This window comes from Mus caroli, unplaced genomic scaffold, assembly GCF_978045245.1.
Source record: "Mus caroli unplaced genomic scaffold, Mus_caroli_1 scaffold_12, whole genome shotgun sequence".
NCBI lineage: Eukaryota > Metazoa > Chordata > Mammalia > Rodentia > Muridae > Mus > Mus caroli.
The window spans coordinates 71,449,230-71,470,056 of record NW_028227267.1 but is presented as its reverse complement, the minus strand read 5'-3'; the positions used below and the strand labels follow the sequence as shown (position 1 = coordinate 71,470,056).

At 38.7% G+C, this 20,827-nt stretch overlaps 1 protein-coding gene and 1 pseudogene across 4 annotated transcripts in view; one reads left to right on the top strand and one right to left on the bottom strand.

Annotated features, from left to right (window-relative positions):
- Zc3h13 (zinc finger CCCH-type containing 13) overlaps positions 1-20,827 on the bottom strand; it is a 60,609-nt gene that overhangs the window by 15,526 nt on the left and 24,256 nt on the right. For 3 of the 4 annotated variants that reach the window (XM_021181995.3, XM_021181997.3, XM_021181996.3), the window contains exons 6-12: positions 19,960-20,099; positions 19,204-19,361; positions 12,831-13,028; positions 7,052-7,359; positions 5,054-5,722; positions 4,339-4,530; positions 802-1,408 (exon numbers count right to left, since the gene is read on the bottom strand). In XM_021181995.3, the coding sequence (XP_021037654.1) occupies positions 802-1,408; positions 4,339-4,530; positions 5,054-5,722; positions 7,052-7,359; positions 12,831-13,028; positions 19,204-19,361; positions 19,960-20,099 (2,272 nt within the window). Of the gene's footprint in view, positions 1-801; positions 1,409-1,716; positions 1,801-4,338; positions 4,531-5,053; positions 5,723-7,051; positions 7,360-12,830; positions 13,029-19,203; positions 19,362-19,959; positions 20,100-20,827 lie in introns of all 4 variants that reach the window. The other variant, XM_085828779.1, reaches the window with a different exon arrangement.
- Positions 8,321-8,595, top strand: LOC110309377 (large ribosomal subunit protein eL43 pseudogene; annotated as a pseudogene).

Sequence of the window (20,827 nt, the reverse complement as noted above, 5' to 3'; positions counted from 1 at the left end):
TAAATTCTGACCTTTTTTTCCCCATTAAATTCTAAAGTTTTAAGAGTTAACACTGTTTCTAGATACCAAGATAAAAAGGTGAGAAAGAGTAACAGTTCCTTACAGAGACGAGTGACCATAGGAACAGGGTCACTCATATGACCATATGAACCATTTTAATTTCTTTTAAGAAAACCTGAAATTAGAATGATAAAACAAACACTATGGTAACTCAGTAAAACTACATAAAACAATGTTTTCCTAAAAAGTTGTAGGTAAGTTCAGGGCACTGAGAAGAACAAGCAATGAAAATATGAAGGTATTTATTAGTCCCATGTAACTTGTTTGGTTAGCATCATTTTTAAATTTCTAGGTTCAATTTTTAGGTGGGTTAGATACAAAAAAAAAAAATCAGAAAAACTTGCTACTGTTAGACAATAGATACATGAAAAATATTAATCAAATCATGGAACCATATAACAGATAAAGACTTAAAAATCTTAGTCTTAGGAGACAAAATTCAAGAGAAATGTCCATTTGCCTACAATATCTGAGGTTTGCATTCATTATTCTTTTTTGTTTGTTTGTTTGAGACAGGGTTTCTCTATGCAGCTCAGGCTGCCCTGAACTCACAGAGATCCACCTGCCTCTGCCCATGAGTGCTAGGATTAAAACCATGTGTCACCACAGCCTGGCACACTCATCAAATAAATGTATGTACGGTGTATCTATGCACACCCATGAAGTGACTCGGCAGTACAGGCAAGCACCAAACTCACACAGCGGGCACACTCTTCAGAACTGAGGCCCCACCCTCCTTACTTGGACTTCCTCTCCTCGTGGCTGTCTCTGGGGATCCTGTCCTCTCGAACGTGAATATCCTCGCGCTTCTCCCTCCGGTCATCGCGTCCCTTGTCTTTATCTTCCCACTCTCTTTGCCGTTCTCGTTCTTTTTCTCTTTCTCTGGCCCTCTCTCTCTCCCGCTCCCGTTCCCTCTCTCTCTCCCGCTCCCGTTCCCTCTCTCTCTCCCGTTCCCGTTCCCTCTCTCTCTCCCTCTCTCTCTCTTCTCGCTCTCGCTCCCGTTCTTTTTCCCTCTCTCGCTCCCTCTCTCTTTCTCGCTCTCGATCATGGTCACGATCTCTCTGATCTCTCTCTCGTTCTCGCTCCCTCTCCCTCTCTTTCTCTCTCTCTCTCTCCCGCTCTCTAGCTCTCTCTCTTTCTAGTTCTCTTTCTCTTTCCTTTTCTCGCTCCCGCTCTCGTTCCCGCTCCCGCTCCCTCTCCCTTTCTCGCTCTCGATCCCTATCTCTGTCCCTGACCCTATCATCTCGTCTCTCATCCACTCTGTCTATTCTTCGTTCCTCTCTTCTTTCATCTCGCTCAAGCTCCTCACTCCTTCCCTGATGGCGAATAGGTGAGCTTGGTCTTTGATCTACAATAAAAATCAAGTTTGTCAGTGATTGATTTGTCAGATATCCTATACGTAAGTCTTAAATTTTATCTGAGTATAGAGTATCAGTAGCAACAAAGTATAGATCAAGTACTGCATGTACAGTCTGAACCTTTAAAAACTACTTTCTTAAAGGTGATGCTCATTTGCCCTCTAGCTATCTTGCTTTCTGCTTCCCATAAACATCCATCCTGTACCAATCTATCCTTGATTTTATCCTACATTCTTGCTACTCTGCCTGCAGCCCACTACCTCAATTCTGCTTCAATCCTGCCAACTCTACCCTTCACCTCTTATCTTCTCTGTCCCCCCAGCAGGACCTGAGAACACTGGTGGCAAAGGATAGGGGCAGCAGGAGGTGTAGAACATAGGAGCTGGAGGAAAACATTTCCCTTATAGTCACAGCTCTAATTTCAGCCCCAAATATACACACACCAAAACACAGCTATAATGTGAGAAAATAAAGAACAAACTAATCTTTAAAACTTACAGCTGCAATAGTAATTCTTAATAAGCTAGAATTTGGGGCACTGATGAACAAAAACATTAAAATTATTAAATCTACAAAATGACATATGATTTAAAATAACTGATGTATTGCCTCTTAAGTACTTCCCTCCTCCAATCCTCATACAAGTCTCTTAGAGAAACTGGATACATCTGCTCAACAGGAAACTAGTCTGGATCCAACCTGGGCCCTGGGGAGTGAATGGCACAGGCTCTTCTCACCACATAGCCATGGGACCAAGGACACAGTACTCTGCAGCCCACTCTCAAGCTACATAACCATGGTTACTGTTGGTGCTCAATAAACCATGGGACAGTATGCTCAACAGGCTGGCGACAACAATGTCTGTCAAGCAGATAGTATTAGAATATTTCTAGGTTCAACACAGTAACTTGAATTTGCCTTATCCCTGATTGGAAAAAAAAAAAAAAGACAAGACTCTCTTAAATTCCTTCAGCGTTTACAGCCCCTTTCAAAAGTTCATACAAGTTTAAAGCTCAAACACAGTGAAATCCTACTGAGTCTTTACTGCTCCTTCTGCAAAAACTTAGCAGTCCCAGTGGTGTGAAAGTGATTCTGGTAACTCTGCCAGTTAACCAAACCTATTGGAACCAAACGTCTGTCCTTCTCAGTCTTTGTTACTCTTGCTGAAACCCATTACAACTTTTTATGCATGTATTGTATCATAACTTTTTTGCAGCAGATCTATGTTGGGGGAATTTCTGGTTTAGTAGTTATAACCAAAATCACCATTATGAAATAAGCTGAAAAAACAAAACAAAAAACCAATTTGGTAATTTATCAGTAATCTCTGGTGCAGTAGTACCAGGAGCTGGACTCCAGTCATTTTACGGGCAAATGAAACCTTTATAATCCCAAAACTTTCCATCTTAAAGGAAAATATAAAGGATCTATAAATGCTACAGTAACATGCCAAACTGTCTTCCTTCTGATCTCTCCCCAAAATTGTATTCTTCAGAGGTGTGCTTTCATGTTCTTCCCAATCCCGTTGTACATAGGCACAGTGATTTCACTCTAACACTTCTTTGCTTTCCAGCCCCCGTCTCTATAGTTGCCAGAACTTCCTCAGTCTGTCAGAGGATGACGTCATCAACAGTCTAAGGGTCGGTAGCTTTGCCTTCAGTTTCCCAGCCAGATGCATAGTATGTTTCTCATAGAAGCTCAGATCGGCATGCTTAGAAGCAGCTACTTGTAGGCAGTGGGAAGCAATGAAGTCTGACCTAGGTTGTTCACAGTCTGTGCTACAGGCCCTCTTTAGTCTCTGCTCCGGCTGCCTTTACAGGAGGCCACACTCCAGCCTCGTAACTGCCCTGTCTGCTACCTGGGAGCAGATGAGTCTCTCAGGCCTACATGGCTGCCTATGCCACCAGACCATTCTATACTCTTTCTCAGTGTTCCTTCCGGCAAGCTGACCTCTCTACTTAAGGGAGTCTTCATGATATTCCACAGAACTGTTACTTTGGTTAACAGAATTTTACACAGTCCTGGCAATCATCCCATCTCAGCTGTCTGCCTGTATTAAAGTGAGACAAGGTACACCAGAGCCTATATCCACTCTTAACCTCTCTCCGTCTTCCTTGCTCATCAAACTATAGCCACACCAGTTTCTTTCATACCCTAGGACATGGTAAAGTACTACCCATCTTTGGGAATTTGTACCTATTCTTTGTTCTCAATAGAACTTATCATCTTGCAAAGCTAGCTGCTTCTCTTACCTTTACACCTTTGTATAAATACCTTTTCATGATGTTTAATAAAAACTCTAAAGTCAGTAGATAGTATCAAAGAGACTCTATTCTGCATCTAATCCTTATGTACTTTCTAGTAATCCAGCTTCAATACCAATTTATAAGATCATTTAATAGATTATCAGGAAATTTCTACTTGAGATATACAAAATAAATTAGCTATAGCAAGTACAGACTCTCAGGATAGAATATGAACATCTTGATTTTCTGGACACACTGCAGACCTATCAACACACTTGCCCTGCTTTCTCAATTTCCCTCTCTTTTCCTGACTTCTTTTTTTTCCACTTCTTGAGCTGATCTCTGACACGCTGTAAAATGACTGTAAGAGCTATTCATCGAGTAGCCAGGTCCTTCAACTGCAGGGGTTTGCCAGGTAAAGGTACACAATAGCCCACATTCTTTAAGGAGCTACCTACCACATGCAATAGGACAACCCCACTTCAGATGTTTTTATTAGGTGCTGGTAGCTAATGACACAATCCTACACCACACAAAGATTAAATGAATAGCTTCAAATATGTTACCAAGTATGGATCCTAAACTGTATTTCATGTTAAATATGACTTGGTATCAATTTAAAGAACAATTCCCTAGCTGTTAAGCACTAAAGGATATATCTCTATTTGACAAACCTCGTTCTCTGTTATCTCGACGGTCTCTTTCTCCATGCCTTCTCTCAAAGGAAGAATCCCTGGCTTGATCCCGAGTGTCTCTCTCAGGGTATCTGTCTCTTTCAGGATAGCTACTGCGAGTTTCCCAGCTGTCATGGTAGTTGCTGCCACTACTGTGGCTATCCATTTGGGAACCTCTTGTTCCTCGACTTCCTATACAAAGGAAGTTCAAAAAATAGTTAACAGATAAACTTTATGTAACAAGCTTGTCAGTCATAATCTTTCCTCAAGACAGTATAAAGTTTTATTTATTTATTTATTTATACTCTAAAATGTTATGAACACTGTTAGAAAAACATAAAAACAAGCAAGCAAAAACTACATTGGTCAGAGAACCCAAACTATCTGAAGACAATTTTCATAGCACTCTGCATCACTAAGTACAGTGGGCAGGACTTACCCAACTCCCCTTAGGTTCTTCTGCTTAAGTTAGTAATTCCAATATGGAATTCAACTGAAATCACATTATTCTCCTAAATGCTAACAATAAATATAAGTAGTAATGTATTTAGAAAAGAAGCGGGAGTGGGTGGGTAGGGGAGCAGGGCGGAGGGAAAATATAGGGAACTTTCGGGATAGCATTTGAAACATATATAAAGAAAAAAACCTTAGCTATTCAACACTTCCAATTCAAGTCTATTCGAGATATGGTTCGCTAACATGACAAAAACCTTACCTTTTTCAGGCAGTTCTGGACCTCTCCCCCTACTTCTGCCCATCCGATCGTTTCTAATTTCACTTCGAGACTCATTTCTAGAGTCATTCCTTAGTTCAACTCTAGAACTCTCTTCTCTCAGGTGGTTTCTGCCATAACTGCGGGCTTCTTCCTGGTATACATCCTCCTTTCGATGACCATCCCGAACATCCCGGACATCGCGAGCATCTCGGACATCCCGGACATCCCGAACATCCCGGACATCCCGGACATCCCGGACATCTCGAGCATCTCGGACATCCCGGACATCGCGAGCATCTCGAGCATCTCGGACATCTCGGACATCACGGACATCCCGCACATCACGGACATCCCGAATATCCCGAGCGTCCCTAGCATCCCGAGCATCCCGAACATCTCGAGCATGAGCATCCCGAGCCTCACGGTCCCTGTAGTCATGGACATCCCGAGCTGACCGGGAATCTCTGGGATCACGGCTCTCCTTGGCATCTCTGCTATAATCCCTCATCTCTCTGGAGTCCCGCATGTCTCTGGAGTCTCTAAGTTCCCTGCGGTCTCTAGTGTCTCTCCGGTCCCGGCTGTCTCGTGGTTCTCTGTCATCCCTGTGGTCATGTTCAGACTCTCGCTCTTCTCTGGTGTCCTTTTCTCTATCCCTTTTGCCTCGAGTTTCTGTAACACAGTTTTGGAAACAACTCTAATTCTGTTTATAGTTTCAGGGAACTAGATGATATATTTCACACAGAGTTCTTAACATTTTATTATAAAATATTCATGTTTTAAACAGAAAAAGAGAGAATAAGGGTAAATGACAAAATTAAACCAGGTTTAAGCCAGGTGTGGTGGCACCCACCTGTAATCTTGACTCTTTGGGAGGTAAAGACAAATCTATCCCCGGGGCTGTCTAGCCTACACAGTGAGTGAGCTGAGGTTCAGTGAGAGAGGGTCTCAAAATAAGGTAGAGAGTAATAGGAGGAAGACACACGATGGATGCACACTCTGGCCTCCACATGCACACATGTACAGCCAACTTCACAAGTATGTGCACACACACATGAACATGTATATATGTGGACAACACAAACACAAAGCACACAACTAGATGAGAACTATTACTCCACGTAGCATCTCAGCCTGAACTGGGAGAGCAGATCGAGCCTGAACTTAGTTTTCAGGGATCTGGAAAACTGTTCTATTGCCTGCTGGGGTATCAAGCTTAGGACTCACACATGGAAGAGCTCTACCACTGGGCTACACTCCCAACCATTGCTTACTGCCATTATTCCTGGAAATCCCATGGGTTAACTGCACTGACCTGGCTGACCTGGGAGTTTCTCCTGGCTCCCCTCCTTTATCAAACATCTCTGATACTTTTAAACTTGGATCATTTATCTTCTGCTTTCCTTCCTTTTACCTTTCTTGGGTTGTCTGTCTTTCTGTTCTGTAGTGCTGGGGACTGAATATTATAGATTCACAAATGATCTATCACTGAGCCAAGTCCCCAGCTCATTTATCTCCTTGTTTTTTTAAAACACATCAAGAAATAGAAAGTGGCCGGGCGTGGTGGCATACGCCTTTAATCCCAGCACTCGGGAGGCAGAGGCAGGCAGATTTCTGAATTCGAGGCCAGCCTGGTCTACAAAGTGAGTTCCAGGACAGCCAGGGCTACACAGAGAAACCCTGTCTCGGAAAAACCAAACAAAGAGAGAGAGAGAGAGAGAGAGAGAGAGATACTTTAACACTGAGATGGCCAAAAGTACTCATTAATATCCTAGAAGGTGGCACCAACTTATAGACCTTGAAGTGCTCACTAGTGCATACTTGACACTTTCCATTTCTCTACATTTAAGCACTTGCTACTGCTGCAGCCTGTGTGTTACACAAGACTCAACACAACACAATCTTTTTCTACTCCTTACATAATGATAAATGTGGATGTGCAATTTTTCAATAAAGTATAAGAACTCTTTGAAAAAGAAAAAGCACATATACAGAGTTTACCTTCCCTCCTTTCGTGACGCCGATCATGTGACTGTGAAGTCCGTTCATGATCATGCCTCCCTTTCTCTCGCATTGGAGAGCGATGTCTTGGAGGACTTTGCTTTCTCTGAGGAGAAGACAGACAATGGGTTGGATAAGGAGAGGCAGAACGTCGTAAAGATGGGGTTAAAGTCCTCTGGTAGGATGGGGAAGGAGTTCTCTTCCGGCGAGGAGAAGGAGAGTGTCTCTGAATAGATGACCCTGACTGTGAGGATGATGAGTGGTGTCTAGAAGACAGAGGAGAATGGTGCTGTCCCGGGGAAGAAGACCTATGAGTAAAAACAACAAGAAGCTTGTTCAAGAGTTTTCACTTTCAGCCGAAGAAAAATGCATAAATAAGATGGGATATAAGATTAAAACTGAAAGTATAGGTAATAACTCAGGATAGACTTTAATTCACAGTGCTGTAAAATTACAAGGGCATTGTCTTTTACCTGATTTTCAAGTGCAAACAAAAGCTCTAGAACAGACCTTAGAGATGAAATTATAACCTATAACTTTACACACAATCCGTAACTGCATTATAAAGATGTGTCCTTATACCCAAAGTGCAAGAGACCATTACAGAAGACTACAACTAATCAAGATGCAGAATTGTGGAGCTCAGGCCCAACTGACACACCCAGAACACAACTCCTGTCCCCATGGCTCAGCAATCACTGCAGAAGAGGGAGGAGTGGGAAGATTATAAGAACCTGAGGATCAAGCACTTTGCTGTGAGTTTGTATCTCCTAGAAACGTCAGAAATTACTTCTCTAAGTTCTCACCAACATGACTGCCTGTACAGGATCTGAACAAGGATGACAACAAGAGACCTACTAACATGGACAAGGGTGAGCTCATGAGGCCGGAACCCTAGACAAACAACTATAGGAAAGAACAAATACTCAAAGCAGGAGAAATCATCTTTAATGACACCAACTGGTCATCTAATACCAAATGTTCAGCCCTGAAAATATATATACAAGTATCATTATACAGACTAAAAAGGTTGTACTATGTAGTTAGGAACACACACACACACACACACACACACACACACACACACACACACACACGAGAGGATTTCTAGAAAGAAAAGGGGAGGGGGAAATAATGTAATTATATAAAAAACAAATTTTAAAAATCAAAAACTGAAAAATGATTGCCACTAAACTATGGGTTCTGAGTTTCTTTCTGAGTTATGGTTAAAATTGATTCAAACGGTCCTCTTCAGGATTGGGCTTAGGTTCTAGTGACATGGCTAAATGAAAGGAGGCCGGAATCATTGGGAAATATAGGATCTGCTATGGTGTCTCCCTCTGGAAAATGGTGAAGAAAACTGAAATTAGCCAGCACGCCAAGTACACTTGCTCCTTCTGTGGTAAGACCAAGATGAAGAGAAGAAGATAAGCCGTGGCATCTGTTCCTGTGGTTCACCCATGGAAACAATGACTGGCTTGGCCTGGACCTACAGTTTCACTTCTGTCACAGTCTAGTCTTCCATCCAAAGACTAAAGGATTAGAAAGGCCAGTGTGTATCGTGCAATAAACTGATTCAAGTTTTTAACATAAACTAAAGATTTGAAGTTTCTTGCTTGGTTAGTTATTCCAAGATATTTTAAATTATTTTCTATTATACTCATAGACTGATGCTTAGCTCAATTGTCATCAGAGTGTCATCCAGCAACTAATGGGAGCAGATGCAGAGACCCGCCAGGCCCAAACACTAGGCAAACCAGGGGAACCTTTGCAAAAAGAGGGACAGGAAGGACTGTAGGAGCCAGAGGAGTCAAGGACACCATGAGAACACAGCCACAGAACCAACTAAAGACTGAAGTGACAAACACCAACCCTGAATGGGTCTGAGCCAGGTTCTCTGTATATACCTATGGTTGTATATCACTGTATTCTAGTGGGACTCCCATCAGCGGGAGTGGGATGGGATATCTCTGACTTTAGCTGAACTTGGGACAGTTTTTTTTCCTGCTGCATTGCTTCATCCACCCTAGACATGACAGTTTGTGCCTTGTCTTATTGTAACTTGTTATGCCATCTTTGGTGGGCACTTCTAAGAGGCTTTTTTTTTTTAAGAGAAATGGAAGAGGAATGAATCTAGGGGAGAGGGAAGGTGGAAGAAGTAGAGGGAGGGGAAACTGAGGCTGGAATGTAATGTATGAGAGAAAAATTTAAAAAAATAAGGAAAAAGACTGATTCAAGGTTACCTATAAAATTCTTTGATGACTGGCTCAAAGAACACACACACACACATACACACACATATCTATAGTATTAATTAATCCACACTATTTTGTTTGTTTGTTTGTTTTTGTTTTTTCAAGACAGGGTTTCTCTGTGTAGCCCTGGCCATCCTGGAACTCACTCTGTAGACCAGGCTGGCCTCGAACTCAGAAATCCACCTGCCTCTGCCTCCCAAGTGCTGGGATTAAAGGCGTGCGCCACCATGCCCGGCTCACACTATCTTTAAAGGCATTATAGTCCATTTCTATCTATCATATCTTGGTGCCTACATCATGGAAGAAAAACTACAGTTTTTCTCTCGCCAAATAATAGCTTTATCATTTTAACCATATTTTCTTCTCATATACCCCTTTAAACTTCAGAAAAATGCTGGTTTAAAGATCCTTACATTTTTCTCTCTGCTACTACTTTAAAAGGCATGGTAGTCCATGCCTTTAATCTCAGCACTTGGGAGGCAGAGACAGGTAGATCTCTGTGAGTTCCAGGCCAGCCTAATCTACAGAATGAGTTCCAGGCCAGCCAGAGCTACATAACAGAGATCCAGTCTCTCCCCTCCCCCAACCTCCTTTGCCCCCCCCTCCCCCAAAGGAAGAGGCACCAGCAGCAACAATGACCAAGAATCATTTTGTTTTGAAAACAAAAAGACCACAAGACAGGAAGTGGCAGGCATGGCTGAGAGCCTGACTGAACCCCAATCCTCATATGCACTGCTTTTATAAAAGGTGTGCACTGAACAATGAAGGCGGATCACTCCAGGATACAGTAAATGACATAAGCTTATATAAAAGGTGTGCACTAACAGTAAATGACATAAGCATTTCCACTGAGAACAGGAGATAAGAATCCACCCAATACTAGAGCATATTCCCAAGTTTCTGGCATTCTGGTAGAAAATGGAATGTTTGTATTTTTTGAACATTTTTAGTTTAGTTTTAAAAATTATTCCTTCATTTAATTCTGATTCGAACCCAATTAAGTATATTATACATATTTTGCAGCTGAAAAAAATGTTAAGAGAACAAGTAACTAGCTTAGTACTTTATATAGAAGCAGAGCCAAGTAAAATGTCTGTCCTGTTCCTGTAACTTCAATATCTTGATTACACTAAAACTCAAAAAGAAAAGCCCTGACTCTTTAAGAAGCTCACATCTGTCATGGAAAGTGAGTGTTGTAGCCTTTCCTGTGACTTTCCTTTAGTTCCTATATAAAATCCTTCTTTAGAAAGGGGATGCACGAGGAGGCCAGAGTAGGATGTTGAGTAACTTCCTCTATCAATCCCTGCCTTACTGCCTTCAGAAGGCTCTCAATGAATGAGGAGTCACTGCATCTGCTAGAGAGCTCTCAGGACCTATCTGTCTCCACTCTACAATGGTGAGGCTACAGACATGTGCAGCCATATCTCGTTTTGTTGGCACTTGAAAACTGACCTCATGCTTGAAGAGCATACCAATTCCAAGTGTCGGGGCGGGGGAGGGAGAGACAGAGCTCTGTAAAGAAGCATACTCTTTCAAGGGGTCATTAAATTTAAAGAATCTGAAAACTGATCAACAATAAATCTGGCTCTCATCAAATTTGTATTTTACAAATTTTATAAAGTAAGAAGATAATGAATACAGATACAAAAATCTTCAACAAAGTGCTAGCAAAGTAATTTGAACAGTATGTTAAATGTACACATACCATGACTACATTCCTGGAAAGCAAGAGTGGTTGACATCTTGAAAAATGACTAATACAATATACTATAAGAACTAAGATAAGGAAACAATCACACAAGGATACTAATACACAAAACATCGAGAAAATTCAAAACCATTTACTAGTCCTCAGTAGAGCTGAACATGGTAGCACATGCCTTTAATCCCAGCACTCAGGAGACAGAATTTAAGGCCACCCTAGCCTACACAGCAAGTTCCAAGCCAGCTAGAGTTACATAGTTTTACCCTGTCTCAAATAATGATAATCAATAAGCCATTTATGAAAAGCTTACAGTTAATACATCACTGAATAAAGAGAAACTGAAGATTTCCCTATAAGACACCGACAAAGATGCCCTTCTTATTCAATGTAGTATGTAAAATTGTAGCCACAGCAATTAAGCCAAAAAATAAATGTCATCAAATGGAAAAGAAAAAAGTAAAACTATTTGTAGATGATAGTATCTTGTATCTTGTATGTAGGAAACCTTGATTCTACAAAAACATAATAAAATTCTCTTACAATAAATGAGTTCAGTAAAGCTGTAGAAGAAATGCTATGAAACATCAGCTCTATCTCAGCACAGTACAATGAACTAACCTTAAAAGGAAATTAGGAAAACATATTATAGTGCATCCAAAATAATATACTTAGGAATAAATCTAAGCAAAATGGCAAAACTACTGAAAGAAACAAACAAAACCAGAAACAAGTAGGAGACATCTGTGTTTATGGATTACAGATTTATTAAGCTGCCCACACTAATGAAAGCAATCTACAACTAATGCCATTCAAAATTCTAGTAGCTTTTTTATTCTTACAAGGAAAAATTTTTATCCTAAAATTTATATGAAAACCTTGGAAAGCTCAAATAGCCAAAATAACTTTTGAAAGGATTGAACTCTTTCAGAATTTAAAATGTAGTACAGAGATATTTAAAAAGCAAAACATTGTTATATTCATAGTGACCTTCCTAATGAATTTGAGTATTATCTCATGTGCATGCTTTCACATGGGAGCACATACAAAGCCAGGTAGTCCAGTGGTTGAGTGCTCAGAAGTAATCCCCAAACACATGCTCAGACGGCCTTCCACAGAGATGTCAGAATCAATCAAACGGAAAAAAACCCAGTCACTTCAGCTAGTGTGACAGCAAACTAAATCTCAACACGGCCTTTCAAATGCACACACCAAACCAGTATAACCCTCAAAAGAAAACAATGGAAAACTTTATGTACAGAAGTTGGCAATGATTTCCTGGCTATTTACAGGCCAATGGTTATAATAGTACTATTTAAAAACAACCCAAAGATGAGAGCAAACCAAACTGTTCATGGAGGGATGAATAAATAACATATGATTTGTGCCACATGAAATATTACTCAGTCTTATGAAGAAGAAAATTCTGCCACATGCCACAATATGGATGAGCTCTCCGGACATTATACTAAATGAAATTCTAGTCAAGAAGTCACTAAATTCACAGAAACATAATCAGAATGGTGTGTGGGAGGCTCCAGTGTGATGGATGGATGCCTTTCTGGAGATCTGCCCCACACTGCTCTCCATCCATGCAATGCTACACATCTCATATGGTTATCATCTTCAACTTTCACTTAAACACACTAAAATAATTTGAAGTTAAATAATGTATAACTCACAACTCACTGTGGGAGCTATTAAATGTAATACACAGCTGAAAACAGTAATAATTTAAAAAGCTATCCATCTATGTCCCACAGCTTCTGCATAGTCAGGAATCTTGAGTTCACATAAATACTGACCAAACATTTCTACTTACCTTGGCTTGTCTCGTTTTTCTCTTTGCTTTTCAAAATCCCGTCCTCTGTCCTTCCCATCTCTTGGTTTTTCTTCTATCCTGTCTTTCACTTTATACTTTTCTTTGTATTTTTTCCCCAGAATGATATCTTCTAGTATAGGAGGAGGTGGACTCGGAGTGCGCGGCCCTTTCTTTTTACTTTGGTTGCCCTTTGAATTTCTAGAGGCACATAAAGCTATCGTTAGAAGTTTCAATAATTCTGGAGCCCCACCTGGATGGTTTTAAAGTGGGTTTTAAACACTGTACAACTCTATTTGTCCTTTTATTACTCTGTATACTAATAATCCATATCCAGGAAAAACCCACAGAGGAGCAAAGAATGTACTTAGTTTACTTTAAACAATGCTTATTAGTTGTATCATTCTAACGGGCAGTTTCTAAGGAGTAAGGGCAGGGGGAGAGTTTCAGGGAAAGAGATAGCATCCTAGGAACAAATGCTAAGGTTGCTTTTCTCTTTTTTTTTTAGTTCATATAGACTAGATAGATGCCTGTCATCCCAGCACTTGTGTGGCTGAGGAAAGACTGCAGTGAACTCAAGGCCAGTCTGTGTTTCATGGAATTCTAGGTCAGCCATGACCAAAGAGCAAGACCCTGTCTCAAAACACTCTTGCTATAAGAAACCAATTACAAAAGGAAAAATTACTAAACCAAAGTCACTGTTATAAAGATCTTAACACACTTCAATAGTCTATGTCTGTTCTTTTGTATATCTACCATTTAAAACTAGATATCCACGTACAAAAATAAAGCTGAACTTTTATCTTGTATCATATACAGAAATTAATTCAAACTGAATTAAAGACAGAAACATACAACCCCAAATTTAAAGTTCCTAGAAGAAAACGTGAAAGAGAGCAAACACTTCACTTGGCAGCGGTTTACTAGCCACAATCTGTGTGCAGAAAAGAAACAGACAAGTGGAGCTATGGCAAGCAACCTCAGGAACAGGAGAGGAGTTGTATTTGCAAGCCATACAAAAGTGGTCACAAATACTTTCGCTGTTACTGCAAATCACCACCCTGCCACACACAGCAGCGGCAGCTTTTACAGTGTTTCATCTAGAATAAACATAGACAAAATGCAGGCATCTGCCAACAACAAAAAGCAACTTAGGGAATCATATTATTAAAAAAAAAAAAAAATCACTCTGTAGGCCTGCCTGAAATAGATGCTCTAAATTTTTAATCAATTTGGCAGTTACTAGTTTTGCTCACAATAAAGTGGGTATAACTAATTACGTCATCTAAAATTGGCTTCTCCAGCACTGTTACTAAATATCTTTCTAAATCTCTGAATCTCATTTAAAACCATTTCCAACTCTTGAGATCACACAGATGGCCTCCTAAAATTCTGGAATTTTGTCTTTCATGGTTAAGTATGCAATACCTTGTAAGTGGTTTTGAGGTACAGATTGTCATTTGGCACTTTAGTTTTATGTGACCTTAATCCCTTACATATTTAATCCTGGCTGACTTGGCATTATAGCTGACACAAAGCTTAACTGAACAGCATTTTCATGTTGACACTCTTATCCCTAAAAGCCCCATCAGTGACTTTTTATTTCAAAGCATTTAGAGCTTTAGATAAGAAAGACAAAGAAGAGTCAATATAACTGTCTTTCTATTTGAGTGACCTGGCTTTTCTGTCTTGATATCTGTAAGACATTATTTCTCAGGATTTACTTATTTACTTTTACAAAGCCCAGGTATTTTTATCTTTTTCAACACCTTCCAGCAACCAATGAGCTGCTGAACATGAATAGTTGTCTGTTTTATATCATCACTCAAATATCTCATCATCTCAAATTCCTGTCATTTCCATCTGGTAGAAATACCCTCCTACCCCAGAATCTCAAATTTGTCAAGTTGAGTTCTTTTCCTTTAAATCACAACCATTTTGGGCTGGAGAGATGGCTCAGCAGTTAAGGGTATTGACTGCTCTTCCAGAGGTCCTGAGTTCAATTCCCAGTGACCACATGTTGGCTCACAATGATCTGTAATGAGATCTGATGCCCTCTTCTGGGGTGTGTCTGAAGACAGCTACAGTGTACTCATGTAAATAAAAACAAATAAACAACATTTTAAAAAACTGACTATTAATATTGAATGAGTCTTCTTTAAAAAAAATCACAACCATTTTACTAACTTCACATTTAACATTTTCAGTATTCATGAAAATCTTTTCTCCAAATTGTCTTTACACAGATATTTTTCAATTTTAAGTCAAACCTGTCAATGCAACATTCTTACAAATGTGCTAAATTTACAAACCTAGTATCTATTAAACTTATTCCTGTTTACTGTGTGGCCACTCTTGAATATACCATGTACTCTAGGTATTCAGTGTTGTCTCAGGATTTTTAGGAGCCCTTTGTTTTTATACTTTTGGTGTGGTTTCATCAGAGCTTATTTCATATTACCTTGAGTTCTGCAATCCCAAGATTCATTGGATATATAATTAAAATAGATAGCACAGTCCTCAGAATTGCTGGTAAATTTTTAAAATATTAAAAGCATTTGACTCGTGGTTAACCTTTAGAGACCTGAGCTTTCTTGGTTCATACCCCTCTGTTATTAGTGTAGATAGAAACAGCTGCTTACACAAGTTAAAAGATTCCTAAAACCTGATGACTAAATCTTTGCATCCTTGCCTTCTACCAACAACTACAGTAGCCACAAACATCAATACATTACTTATGAGATTAGAGAAACCCTTTATGTACAAAATGGTAATAAATGTCTCGTTTTCTAAACATTTGCCCACTTTAAAGAGAAACAATACTTGTCATTTGTGCTAAGATTTTAAAGATGAAAACATGGAGGGGATTCTTGGCAAAAATGTATTCCACATTACTTCACATAATAGAGATGATGTTTGCTCATTTTCCTTCTAGCCCAGTGCTGATCCACACTCTCACAGTTTATTCTCTGAAATGCCTCACCCCCAGGCTGCTGTCCACTATAGAGTTACACAGGTGCAACATCCAGGTATTTCCCTTAAGCATTCCATCCTCTCAGTTTCTTCCAAAGTCTAAGGACATTCAACACTGTCAGAGGGTGCGTGTTTGCTCGTGTGTGTAGAGGATAGAGAGCAGGCTCACGTGCCGGCCATCCCTGTGAAGGCTGCCCACCTCCAGGAGTTGACCAATTAGGCTAGAGTGGTCGGACAGCAATCTCCAGGGATCCTTCCTGTCTCTGTCTCTACAGTCAGTGATTACAAGTGCACACACATGCCTATCTGTTTATGTGTGCTCTGTTCACGTGGGATCACCAGCTCAAGTCTTCATGCTTACAGGACAGCACTTTTGTGACTAAGTCATTGTCCCAGTCCAGAAACTTCCATTTTGATTCTATATGATGAGAAACTGCAGGTTTGTTAAATCCTAACATCTCAGTATTTATCTATTACCACCATAATCAGAAACATCCTAAAAACCTCCTTAAAAAGAGCAACACCAATGTGTATGTGTGCATAAAATAACTATAAGAGGCCATAAATCCAAGAGAGGGAGGGCATAGGAGTTACAGAAGGAGAGGCAGAAATAGTGCAAACACAGTGCATTTCATGGATAAAACTCAAGTTTAAAAAGTAATGAAGTTGGAACCTCTTCATATGCCTTTAAAAACAAAGTTGGAAAACAAAATTCTATTATACTGCATTGTTTTCCAAATGAAGAGGACTGAGATCAGCAAGCTCTTTTACCATTTCAAAGTCTATTGGTTATTCTTTTAGCAACACGACATCAATATATTTCCTACTCATGGCAGACAGCCCACTGTCCACTTTTATCATTTTTATATTATTCTGTAACTATTTCCAGACAACTTTAAAAATATTTCATATTTCTTTTTATAAAAATATCTATACAGAAAACTTTGCTTGGGTTAAGAAAGCAAAAGGTCAAAACAGGGAATGTATTTGTGATTCTAAATCACGTTGTAATACACATCTCCAGATAGTATCATACCAGACCTTAGGAAGAATATCAAAGAAAAGTATGGCTTAATTTGCCAATAATTACATCTTTCCATTATGCTAACCCAGAAAGATCAAAGTCTGTTTATCTGTCATTCAGTTAATTTACTGGCATTGGTTGAAATAGCCTATTCAATTTTAACAGAAATTCCCATCCTTGAGTTTAATATGTCTTCCAACAATTTATACTATGACTCAGCAAAATGAAATTAAAGTAGGTTACCTTCAGGTTATAGATGTTGCTCAGCGATACAATGATTACCTAACATGCTCAGGGCCCTCCATTAACACACACACACACACACACACACACACACACACACACACTATCTGATAGATTCAATACAATGCTGCACAAGCCCAAATAACCTGAGTTTGATTGATTCTGGGACCTATGTGATGGAAGGAGACAAATGACTACCGGAAGTCAAAAGCTGCTTGGTGACCTCACATTTATGGTTTGCTGTGGTAGGAGCAACAATAACAATAAATGTGTGTGTGTGCATGTATGTATGTGCATATATATATAAAATAAATATTAAAAGTAAATACTAGTTGCTCAGGTGTGCTGGTACACATCCATGTAATCACAATACTAGGGAAGTAGATTTAGTACCTAATTTCAGTTCAAGGAAGTTTTAGAGACAAGCCTGAGCTACATAAGACTGTCTCAGTTATATATATATATATATATATAAATATAATTTAGTGTTTTCTTTGTACTTTTATGCTGTACTATTTTAAATGTCCTCCTGCTCTATATTTTATAGGTACATCTTAAGGACAGCAACATACTGGAATATAGAAATATAGCAATTAAAGCAATGTGATAAAATTCAAATCAATAAATCAAAGGATAAGCTAATAATAAATAGTAAGAGAATATATAAAAATAGATTTAAATGAACCCTTTATAAATAGTTATTTAAAAATTTCTAAAAAGAAAATAATTTCAATGACAATAAATGGAAAATAGAGGCTATTGGGGTGACACATTTTGTTGGATAAATGGATAAACTGAGAGCAAACTATATAACTAACAGGCAAGAAGAGGAATAAGTCAGGATAGCTCATACCAATCTAGGGGTCAGCCTCTCTCACATCCCTTCACAATACCACTCAGGAGAAAAGAGAGACTACAAGAGCTCTTATTATAGGAGCTGTGGGAATATAGAAAAATGAACTATTAAGAGCCCAGTTTTCAGGAAGCATAAGTTTAATAAAGTTATAAAACACATATGCCACAGATGAAATATAAGGCAAAAGCAATTAAGATAAAAGGAATTTACACAAAGAAAATTTAGAATTTAAGCTAAGGCCTGCAGGATTGAATATAGAACTAGACAGACAGGACAGAATTAGATAGAAATATTAGTAAAAAAGGAAAGGTCAACACATAAATGTCATTCTTAAGGAATTTGAGTTTCATTTTGAGAAGAAAAAAGTTTCACAGCATAAAACTTTATTACAATTGTTCTTTTAAGATTTCTCTTACAGCATCTACAAAGCAGATGGCCTGAGGTTCTGGTGAGTGAAAATATGTGTGTCTGTTCAGAAGTGGGCACCACTTTATGTAGGCAAATAACATACATTGAGTCTGAATTATGGTGTGAAACCAGGAAATAACATGAGCTTTCTGGTGGGTTAGTTAAATAAGATTTGCCAAATAATCAACATTAGGATATGGCTTTAGTTAAGAAAAATAAAATGAAATTAGTATATGTACCTTAATTTGAACTTACATTGTAGAAGGATATTTAAATGCCTCCCATCTTTTTTCTTAGTCCTTAATGTAATTATATTTCATTATTCCTACATTTATTTCTTTAGTTGACTGCTATAATCAATATGCATATTGGTGCATAAAGACTTTAAAATATCTAATCTCTTGACATATAAAGAAGTAAGTCAAACACTCCTTGTATATAATTTATAACGCTCAAAATCTGAAAACCAAAATGCTGGGCAACAAACAGAAAGACAAATATATAGTGCAAATATTAAAAGTTTAAACTGTTAAGAGAAAAAGCAACTAACCCAAACAAAGAGAGTTGCAGGGTATATTTGTGTTCTGACTCAAGACATTAAAAACAGTACTTATTTTGTAAAAATGATACATATAGACTAAAGTATAAAAAAAATAGGCTTGCATATTACACAAAATCCCAGAGTTAGAAAGTCTAGTGTGTGGATGTGACATGGATATTTGTTTCACTGTGTTTATAATTTTTAACTCTTAGAAGGAAGAAAAGAGGTAAGACCATTGTATCAGAAGCACCTCCTATAATCAAGTTATGCAGCTCTGTTAGAAACACCCCAGAAACAGCCTGTTCTCTGGTGCAGAGATTACCCTACTGACCTCTGCTGGTCCAACAGCGGAGAAGCCACCACGGCAGCCTTCCGCTCTTTCTTGCCAGCTGAAGATGCCTTGGGGCTGGACTTTCGTTTTGGAGATTTACTGGACTTTCTCAGAGAAGGTGATGGAGACAATTTTGATCTAACCACTTCTGGGGAAACCTATCAAAATAATTTAGTAAGTCAATTCAGAAACTCCCAGAGCAAAACAAAAAAAAAAAGCATGCACCCTAAAATAGTTAGGAGGGGAAAGGGCGAAGGACTGAGTTAAAAATGAAAAGCCAGAACTGGCCCTCCCACTGTCATGAGGCCAATTCCAGAACCCATGCTTTTAACTTACATGTTAGCTGCGCCAATAGATACAGATACCAAGAAAGTAACAACAAAAACTTTCAACATTTCCTCAGCAAAGTCAGAAATTATTTCCAAATAAATTCTATTTCCATACGTTAGGCAAGTGGACAGAGAAATCTAGAAATATCGCGGACCTGACATGTGTAGAACTCACTTTGTATCAGGTTGATGGAGTGTACAGGCAATGGAGTGTTAATTTGGTTCAACAGCAAAAAAAAAAAAAAAAAAAAAAAAAGACTTAAAAGTCATATAAAGATTAAATAATTAATCTTTTATGGTACAGCTGATATGAGGGAAGCTGATCAATTTATCACTGTCCTAGAAGGAACTAAGCACAGCATGGAGGTGATTCCTGTGATCAACAACCATGTCTGTGTTAGTATCACACTCACTTCAATACACATACCTCCTTTTGAATGATAATTTCTTCTCTCTTATCCATATTTTCTTGTTCCAATTTCATTAATTCTCTCTGTATTTTCTGCCGCTTCATTTCCAATGATAACTCATGAACATAATCATAATTAATATCTCCATTATCAGAATCTTTAAAATACAAATATCATTATTTTTAGACACTGATATATACAGAGAATTAAGACTTTCCAGCTAATTTTTATAGAAATTTCAACAATGTAATCTTTCATTAGAATAATATTTCTATGAAGAACTTAATTCCATTTGAAAATGTAATGTTAAGGTTTCTATATTTTCTGTAAGTGACTTGGGGTTACCACATGCTTGGGTTTGTTACTAAAGATTTCTAATAGGTACAATTCAAGCTAAACAGAGCAGTGTTGGAGCACACAGCCATAGCTCTTTTTTTAAAAAAAGACTAAAAAAAGCAAAACAAAAGTCACAGTTCAACCATTAAAGCATTCAGCCACCCACTGAGGGTACCAAAGCCCTTAATATTTATATAGGCTAAGAGGACTTTTGTCCTTGCCTTAGACCATCAGATATTTGGACCATTGGTTCTCCAATTCTGTTCTTTTTATTGTGAGACAAGTGATTAGTACCTAACAGGAAAGTCAACTAAATTTAACACTAACGTGCTAATTTTTAAGAATGTCTAGAATTTTCACTTCAGTTGACTTAAATTATCTCTGCAGATCAGAACCAACCACTCATTCTGATGTCACCTTTCACATCCAGTCTTTCTGATGAAAAAAATATGAGGGCTAGATTTTTGTTTTAAGAGAGAAAGAAACAAATACACACACACATACACACACACACACACACACAAGCAGAGAGAGAGAGAGAAGAGAAGA